This window comes from Colobus angolensis, unplaced genomic scaffold (assembly GCF_000951035.1).
Source record: "Colobus angolensis palliatus isolate OR3802 unplaced genomic scaffold, Cang.pa_1.0 Scaffold389, whole genome shotgun sequence".
NCBI classification, from domain to species: domain Eukaryota; kingdom Metazoa; phylum Chordata; class Mammalia; order Primates; family Cercopithecidae; genus Colobus; species Colobus angolensis.
In genome coordinates this window covers 1,314,753-1,324,273 of record NW_012117254.1, presented here as the reverse complement: position 1 = coordinate 1,324,273, position 9,521 = coordinate 1,314,753, and the positions used below count along the sequence as shown (strand labels likewise).

The 9,521-nt window shown below is 41.0% G+C and overlaps 1 protein-coding gene across 3 annotated transcripts in view; it reads left to right on the top strand.

The window, feature by feature from the left end:
- MTM1 (myotubularin 1) overlaps positions 1 to 9,521 on the top strand; it is a 118,486-nt gene that overhangs the window by 29,502 nt on the left and 79,463 nt on the right. For 2 of the 3 annotated variants that reach the window (XM_011954659.1, XM_011954660.1), the window contains 2 exons: positions 3,527 to 3,599; positions 5,924 to 6,018. In XM_011954659.1, coding sequence (XP_011810049.1) covers positions 3,527 to 3,599; positions 5,924 to 6,018 — 168 coding nt within the window. The remainder of the gene's footprint in view (positions 1 to 3,526; positions 3,600 to 5,923; positions 6,019 to 9,521) is intronic. The other variant, XM_011954662.1, reaches the window with a different exon arrangement.

The window sequence follows — 9,521 nt, the reverse complement described above, 5'->3', positions numbered from 1 at the left end:
GATTCTCCTGCCTCAGCCTCCCGAGTAGCTGGGATTACAGGCGTGTGCTACCACGCCCGGCTAATTTTTGTATTTTTTAGTAGAGATGGGATTTCACCATGTTGGCCAGGCTGGTCTTGAACTCTTGACCTCAGGTGATCCACCTGCCTCGGCCTCCCAAAGTGCTGGGATTTACAGGTGTGAGCCACCGCTCCCGGCCCAGAAAAGCTTTTAGATAGGATGCCTTATATGTGTTAAGTGAGTTTTACATTTGTAAATCCTTTCACATAACTTCATTTTTGAAAACCTCTGTCTCGTGAAATTACTGCTAGACCTTATGTTTAAGGTACTAGGCAATCCTCCAACCGGAAAGGTTGCTGAAGGACATACTGGAGGGCTAAGGCCTGCTGAGCAGGCTGCTATACCTTCCTAAATATTGGCATTGTTTTCTAGTTATGATAAAATTGTTGCATAACCAAAACAAATACAACTTTAACAGAAAATGGTTCAAGGTATATCCAGGGGGAGATTGTGTAATTAGAGGGAGATTTTGGAATATGCATTAAAAGGAAGGGATTAATTTAAAATAAGCTTTATTCATGACCCTTTAAGGCCCTAAGATTATCCACCAGAAAGGCTAATTTATACTCCCACCAGGCGGATAGGGATGCCTAAGCAATCAGAAGGGAGCAAAAGGTGGTCTTTTCATTTGTATTACTTGATTACTAATGAGGTTAACCTTTTTTTAAAAAGTGTGTTTATGGTGGGGTGAGGTGGCTCACGCTTGTAATCCTGGCACTTTAGGAGGCTAAGGTGGGAGGATCACTTAGCTCAGGAGTTCGAGACTGGCCTGGGCAACATAGTGAAACCCTGTCTCTACCAGAAATACAAAAAATTAGCTGGGTGTGGTGGCGTGCGCTCATAGTTCCAGCTACTCAGGAGGCTGAGGTGGGAGATTGTTTGAGCCTGGGAGGCAGAGGTTGCAGTGAGCCGAGATCTCACCACTGCACTCCAGCCTGGGCGACAGAGTGAGATCCTGTCTCAAAATAAATAAATAAATAGAAGTGTGTTTGTTATTTGTATTTCTTTTGTGAAGTGATTGTTCATGTCCTTTATTTGGCTTTTGGGGGTTTTGAGCAGAATTCTTATTGATTATGTGTTCCGTGTGTCTCTGTGTGTGTGTACATAAATTTTTTTCGAGACAGAGTCTAACGCTGTCCCTCAGGGTGGAGCACAGTGGTGCAGTCCTGGCTTACTGCAACCTCTGCCTCTTGGGTTCAAGTGATTCTCGTGCCTCAGCCTCCTGAGTAGCTGGGATTACAGGTGTGCACCATCACACCCAGCTAATTTTTGTAGTTTTAGTAGAGTTGGGGTTTCACCTTGTTGGCCAGGCTAGTCTTGAACTCCTGGCCTCAAGCTGTCCACCCACCTTAGCCTCTCAAAGTGCTGGGATTACAGGCGTGGACCACCACACCTGGCTTGTTCCTTCTATTTTGATAATCAGCTCTATACTATGTTACAAGTCTTCTTCCTGGTTTATTGTTGGCTTTTTAATTGTATTTATGGTATCTTGTTTTGATTTTGTAATACTGAAGTTTAAAGTTTTTATGTAATCACATATATCAATCTTTATATTTTCTGTTTTGGGTGCCTACAAGGGCCATCCTCGTCTCCAAGATTATATGTTTTTATTGTATTTAAGTATTTTTATGGTACAAGAATCAGATCTAAACACAGGAGTAATTTCAAGAATGTAACTATAAATCCTTGTGTAATGCTGCTCTGATATAATGTATATCCTGTGTTAATCCCATGTTATCCTGTTTTAATCAGACATTCGCTTCCCTTATTTTGTGGTTGACCCAGAACTGTTGTATTTAAAAGGTATACTGAGTATTGCATTTGCTCGTTATACCTGTTTTTAGTGAGAGGTAGTGTTAAAGGATGATAATTTCTTTCCTCTCTTACAATTTATATAAGGTGTATGGTTTTGCTTCTCATTGAGGAAGGCATTCCTGGCTGAGAACAGTTTGTCTTGCCCAAGTGGTTAAAATGCTTAGCTTACAAGCACTAGAAAATTTTTTTAATTGGCTGGGAATTTTCATTCTGCCTCTGAATGAAAAAACATAAAAAATTTAGCATAACACTCCTCTTTGACAGCTTATATCTCATCTAAATATACAATTCACATTTCTCTTGTTTCATAGTACTTCTCTCCATTTGCATAGCCTCTGAGAATTCACAGAAATGTGCACAGTGGCTCACACCTGTAATTCCAGCACTGTGGAAGGCCAAGGCAGGCAGATCACTTGAGGCCAGAGTTCAAGACCAGCCTGGCCAACATGGTGAAACCCCATCTCTACTCAAAATGCAGAAATTAGCTGGGCGTGGTGGCGCACACCTGTAGTCCCAGCTACTCAGGAGACTGAGGCATGAGAATCATTTGAACCTGGGAGCTGGGAGGCAGACGTTGCAGTAAGCCAAGATTGCACCACTGTTGCCTGGCAACAGAGCAAGACTGTCTCAAAAAATAAAAGTGTGCATATATATATATATATATATATATATATATTTTCACTTAATACTCACAAAACTGCTCTGACGGAAGCATGGGTAACTTATGAAATGATTGCAGTGTGATTTTGGACAACAGATAGAAAAAACAATGAAATATTGCTGAGAAAAAACCTTCTGCCCAAACGGATGTTACCGACGTGCCCCACGTGTCGTCAGACTAGCCCCTGCAACACATCTTTCTATTAATCCACTAGGGCGGCTGAATAACTGAAAGACAATGGTTACCAATGGCAGATGAGACTCGGAGAACTCACCTGCAGGTTGTAATGGTGAATAATACTGTGCCCACCCAGCAGAGCTGCGGAAGCGATTGCATGAGGCACATGCTTGGGAATACCTCCAAAGCCAGGAAGCCTCGAGAAATAGTAAAGTGACGTGAAGAATTTGTACAAATGGTTCCTAAGACTTTTGCCAGCTCAAAAGTTCTCTGACAGACCACTCTTTCCTCTTATCTAAGATAAAGATCTCAGTAAATGTGAGGAAGTAAAAAGTGAGGAAGGGTCTTAGTGAAATAGGAAACTCAGTAGGTAATCACAATGATTTTCGGGCCTTGTAATAGGATTCTGGCTAATGGCTGTACTGTTATTCAGTTAAGCCTCTACGGAATTGAAGTTTTCCTTCCTAGTCTTCCCAAAAGATGGCTGAATATGAAAAAAAGAAAGCTGCTACAGTGTATGTGTATCTATAGAATACACTTGATATTTACTTTTCATCACTTTCCTGAAAGCTGTTAACTTTAAAGTGCTTGGAAATGTAGTTTAAAAATTAATATTATTGAAAAGCATGCTAGCATTATTTAGTACTAGAAGTTGACACATCTACTGTTGGTGCTAGATTGTATTTTTTGTTTGAAGTTTTGTGCCAGTTTTCCCAAATACTAAATCTCTAATGCTTTTTCTTTAAAAAGCATATTTAAAAACAATGCGTAAATGTAACGTCATTACTTCTGATGTGTCTGTTTTGTTTCCAGTCGTCTCGAGATGGAGTCAATCAGGATCTCACTGAGGCTGTTCCTCGACTTCCAGGAGAAACACTAATCACTGGTAAGGACCTGCTGACATTAAGATTTGCATAACTTGAGGAGAAGTCTGGCAGGATCAGGTGGCTTCAATCCCACTTACTCTTTTTTTTTTGAGACGGAGTCTCGCTCTGTCACCCAGGCTGGAGTTCAGTGGCCGGATCTCAGCTCACTGCAAGCTCCGCCTCCCGGGTTCACGCCATTCTCCTGCCTCAGCCTCCCGAGTAGCTGGGACTACAGGCGCCGCCACCTCGCCCGGCTAGTTTTTTGTATTTTTAGTAGAGACGGGGTTTCACCGTGTTAGCCAGGATGGTCTCGATCTCCTGACCTCGTGATCCGCCCGTCTCGGCCTCCCAAAGTGCTGGGATTACAGGCTTGAGCCACCGATCCCACTTACTCTTTAGCGGTCAGACTTAGACAAATAGGCCAGCTTTGTTTAGAAGCGTTAACACAGAATTCTCTGCCTCCGTTTCTTGATGAAAGAGTTCTTTCAAGGGCTTCATGCTCACAAGGGTAGTGATATTCTTGTGTCTGTACCAAAGACTGAGAATGATTTAGGGGAAAAAAATGTGGATTATCTCCTGAAAGTCTCTCATTGGAGCCATAAGCTCTCATGGTTTAAGGTTTTAAGAGCAAAATGATTTCCAGTCAATGATGCATGCTTTAAAATGATAAACTTAAAGGCTTGAAGGCTTAAGCATTCTCCTCTTTGAAATATAGGAGAACATATTGCTTTAAAATATCTTTCATTTGTCAGAAAATGGAAGTTAGTATTTAGGTAATATTTTGATGTTATTTTTCGTGATAAACGTATACTAAAAGGAAGGGATCAACTTTGGAAGGGCTAGATCACTCTGGCTTAAGAATATAGAAGCATCTGACAGCTTCTAAGCCAAGTGCTAATGTTGTGGGCAAATTTTATATTTGGATTAACACCCTCCTTTCAGACTTCAATGTATTTGAAGCGGATGTGATTACCATTCTTCCAGGGAACCTTTTGATTAATTAAGATCTGGGTTGTTTAGCTTAAATGGCTAAAACCTGGTGCTAATTAGATGGTGAGCCCAAAAGCGAGGTACCTTTGGGGATTAGCCATACACCAGGAGAAATTCTCTTCTGAGTCCACAGTCTTGCACACATTCTAGTCTTGAAATGGAGATCAGTGGGATGTGTTCATCCCAATTTCTGGAGAAGAGCAAAGAAGATATTTTACTTTTGATCATCTTCATATAAAGTTTTGGTGGTAGGTATCAGTGCCTGAACCTTAACCTAGGTAGTAACTAATGGAACTAGCATGAAGTAGCCTTACTATTTTTTATTTAGCACTTGAGGAGAAAGGGATTTTAAAATCTTTACAAGTCATTAACACATTCAAGGACATCCTTGAAAGATAAGAGAGACATATTTCTATTATAATTAATTTTTCTGATTTAGCTTCTCCTTATGTTTATTCTACCAAAGATGTACTGTTCGTTTGGCCACCTGTTTTATATCACTTCAGTGTTTGAAATGAACCTAGCCAAACTCTATTCTAGACTATTAAAAAGAGAAAGAGGTTTGGTGTGGTGGCTCACACCTGTAATCCTAGCACTTTGAGAGGCTAAAGTAGGAGGATCACTTGAGGCCAGGAATTGAAGACCAGCCTGGGCAACATAGCAAAACAACATCTTTACTAAAAATTAAAAAGAGCTGGGTGCAGTGGCACACACCCATAGTCCCAGCTACTCAGGAGGCTGAGGTGGGAGAATGGCTTGAGCCTGAGAGGTTGAGGCTGCAGTGAGCCATGATTGCGCCACTGAACTCCAGCTTGGGCAATAGAGCAAGACCCTATCTCAAAAAAAAAAAAAAAAAGAATAAACTGGAAAGATTTCTACTACTGACATTTATTTGTTAAAAACATGATTATGTTTCTGTGGTTAGAGATTGGTATCCTCATCTTTCAGTCTAGTGGTTAGTCCATGAGACTGTCCCAGGTGAGTTGCCTTCCTCTGGCTGAAGTAGCTCAAATAGTTACCTTTACAACCACCTTAGGGTAGCAGCAGCAGTATTCTCATTCACTTCTGCTGTTGAGCTGTTTCATCTTGCCCCAGGTAGTGACAGCATTGTGGGAAAGCTCAGGGAAGCACTGTTAGTGCCTGGAGGTGATGTGGCCCCACTAGCTCCCCCGCTGCCCCAACTCAACCCAGCGTGGTAATGTAGAAACATTGCCAGTGCTTGCTTTCAGCTTTTTCAGTAATTTTTAAAATTGTAGTTATTCTTAGCTGAATAGTTTATATTAAATTAGTGCCATTTGTTGTGTATCTTGGTATCTATTTCCATTATTTTAGGGTACTTTTTTTATCTTAATAGACAAAGAAGTTATTTACATATGTCCTTTCAATGGCCCCATTAAGGGAAGAGTTTACATCACAAATTATCGTCTTTATTTAAGAAGTTTGGAAACGGTAAGTAGAATATAAGACCGTAAAGATGACCCTAACTGTTAAAGATAATGCTAAATTGTTTCTCTTCTACTTTGCAAGATTGACTGTCGGTCAAATTAACATGGGGTATATTTGCTTCTCAACTCTTAATTTTTTGCTTCTGCAAAACTCATTTAACACTAACACTTGTATTTGTATATGTAAGGAACAGGGTAAATAAAAAAAAGTCTTGTCCTTCATAATGGTGGGGGAGGGGTTAGTAATTGCAACTATTTGCTAGTTTGGAGAAGTTAGGTATAGAACAAAGGTTCTTTGCTGGAAGCACGTATGAAACCCACTTGTGGAGCTTAACAACACAGTATCCATAAAAGTTAAAAATAAAAAAATACAGATGTCCTAGAGAGACTGCATCAGAATATCCAGGCCTGTGGTCCAGGCACAGTTATATTTTCTAAAGTACCACAGAGGAAGATACTGATGTGAATTTCTGGGTAAAGCCCACTGTTCTAGAACTTTTCCGAGTGTTCAGTTTTAAAGCACCAGGTAGCAGTATAGAACTAGGGTGACTATGGTGTGGCTTACTGCCACTCTACCTCTTCAATCCCTCACCGTGAAAGGTTTGTCACAGCATTTCAAGGAATGTTCCATCACTAGGAAAATAACATGGAAAAGAGATGCCCCAGAAAGGGAAGAGAAAGTGAGTAGCTGCTGTGGCTGTCACTGAAGGACTTCCAGTAGATGTGGTGGGTCGTCATTGCCCAGGTCAGCCTGAAGGGGAGGTATATTTTGATGAGATGTGAATGGGGAAGAGGTCCAGGGTTCACAGAGAGTAGCCCATCAGCAGCTTCTACGCAGGTGACCTTGAGGCTGTCGGGGAAATGTAGCTTTTGTTTTATTGCTTTTACCCCAGCATTTTTTAGGACAGTTCTAACCTAGATTAGTTCATATCTTTTAATCTTTTTTTCTTTTATGGTGTTCATTATTATGTCTGAATTCTGAAAAAATGCTGTTTATTATCCCTACTGCCTTAGCTATGAGAGCCCACTTTTATAGCTGCCCCAACTTCCGGAATCTCCTCTAGCACAGTGCTTGTAGGGACAGGTACATGGATCAGGCCACAGGGCATTTTATTTATGTGACTCTATTCAAACTTCTAAGTAAGAGTAGAGATGAGTGAATGTTCTAGCTTTCCAGAATGGGAAAGAAGATTCTGAAAATTAACAAGCTAGATGTTCACTGTTGGCAACAATTGGCAAAAATTCTACAAATAATAATTTTAAACAGATGATTTTTAAGTACTTAGAAAAGAAACCAACCATTGGGAGTGTTATTGACACATTGTCTTGATGGAACCAAGGCCATGTGACAGACCCTGGTAGAGATACCTGGGCCGAATGGTGGCAGTACACTTAGGTGGAGTTATAGCCTATGGATTTCAGGCTTAATGCTAGGAAGGGTGGTCGCTAACATCTTGCTGTGTGGGGCCCTTCCTTTCCAGCGTTTGTGATGCACTGCAGAGGAGCACATAGAACACATGCATTTCCAATATAAGAAAAACCCCCTACTAGCCAATGTGTGCTAGGTGACGGGATCAGGGTTTGAAATGATCTTAACTGGGTAGGATATTGGAGCAAAACTAATAATATAAAATTGAATATAGATAATAATTACTCGGTTGTTATCACTTGTTAGCAGTAAAGGATAGGAGGTCTGTCTTAACGGATCCAAGCTTATTTGAACCAGTAATTGGATATGACTGATTAAAAAGTTAATATTCACCTAGGCTGAGTTAACAGAAGTATAACATAATTGCCAGACAAAATGTAACAATAGCCCCATCTGAAGTGTTGTGTTCAAAGCCGGATACCAAGTTTTAAGAGGGACATTAGCAAACTGAAGAGAGTTCAGACACAGATAACCAGGTTAGTGAAGGGACTGCAGTTTGAGCAGTGATCAAAATAAATGCTGATCTTACCTGAAGAAAAGATGACTAAAAAGGGACATGATGGACCCATCTTTGAATATTTGAAGTGCCTTTCTGTGGAGCAGGGATTCGATTTATTCTGTATAGCTCCCAAGGGTCAAATTAGGATAGATTGAAAGATTTTATGCTAATATATGTGAGAATTACCAAAAGTTGCAATTAAACATTATGGTCCCTTTTGCTGTTTGTACTCTTGGCTTTTTGACTTGCCCACACTTGACTGTGTACCCAGTTCCACCTTGTGCTGTCACTGATAATGAACTGGGGAAGTTATTCAAACTGATGTTATGACAAGGTTGTGTATGTAGTGTGACCTCAACTACAAAAAACAAAAATTGTCTGTAGAAAAGAGGCTGGAAAGAAATACACCAAAGGTTTCAGTATTTGGGTTATCTGAAGAGAGGGATTATGCATGTCTTGTCTTCTTCCTTTCACTTGTCAACATTTTTCAAAAACCCAGAATGAACATGTATTGCTTTTACAATTGGGAGAATTCTCAGCAAGTTTTATTTTTGTTTGTATATGATGCCCTAGAGGATGGAGTTAGTGCTGAGTGGGTGAATAAAATGCCCGTCTGACACTGACTACTAACTTATTTCTTCTTCTACTAAGTTTTACATAAACATTTTAAGCAATTGGCCACAACATTTAGTTCAAGTATAAAAGCAAGCAGCTGACAGCAGAAAACATCATATAAAGAATGCCATTTAAATGGTTATACAGGAGTCTAAAAACATAGTCATCATAGTGTTTCTTCAATTAAAGTCCTAAACAAGAACATTAATTGTGGATTCTGCTGCCAACTGAAAAAATTTTGTTGCATGTTTGACAAAGAGCTGTCATCTCACTGGCATTTTGAAGTGGACACCTGTTTGTTTCAGGTATGTAAACACTGCAGTGGGAGTGATGAGTCCAAATGTGTGTGGTCTGATTCTGGAGTCAGTTCTGCTATTTTGTAAGGAGTCAAGGGCAGATTCCCTGCCTCCTGTTGCCCAGGGAAGTAGAGGAACAGTGGCCATGTCCTGAGATTGCCACAGTGGCCTGCTTCTACCTAGCCCTCCTTGCATGGTCTGCCCCCGCATTCTGGCCGCACCCTGTCTCCATTGTGTTCATCCTTAGAGTGAGGCCAACCAGCTTGCTTCTCAGTTCCTAAACTATCTTCGGTTCCCTGTTGCCCACAGAGTAAAATCCATTCTCTTTGTATGATATAAAAGTCCTTCTGTCTCTTCCAACCTTGACTTACATCACTTCTCCCCAAGTGCACTGTTCTCAAACTACACAGAGCCTTTCCTTCTCCCATGATGCATGTGCCATTCTCACGGAACCTGGATGCCCTTTCTCCACCCCTTCAGAAGCTGCTATTCATCCTTCAGAACCCACCTCAAGAGCCACGCCCTCTCTCGAGTCTTCCCCAGCTTCTCTTGAAGGAATCATTCCTTCTTGATGTCCCTGCAGCCTTTTTTTTTTTTTTGAGACGGAGTCTCGCTCTGTCGCCCAGGCTGGAGTGCAGTGGCCGGGTCTCAGCTCACTGCAAGCTCCG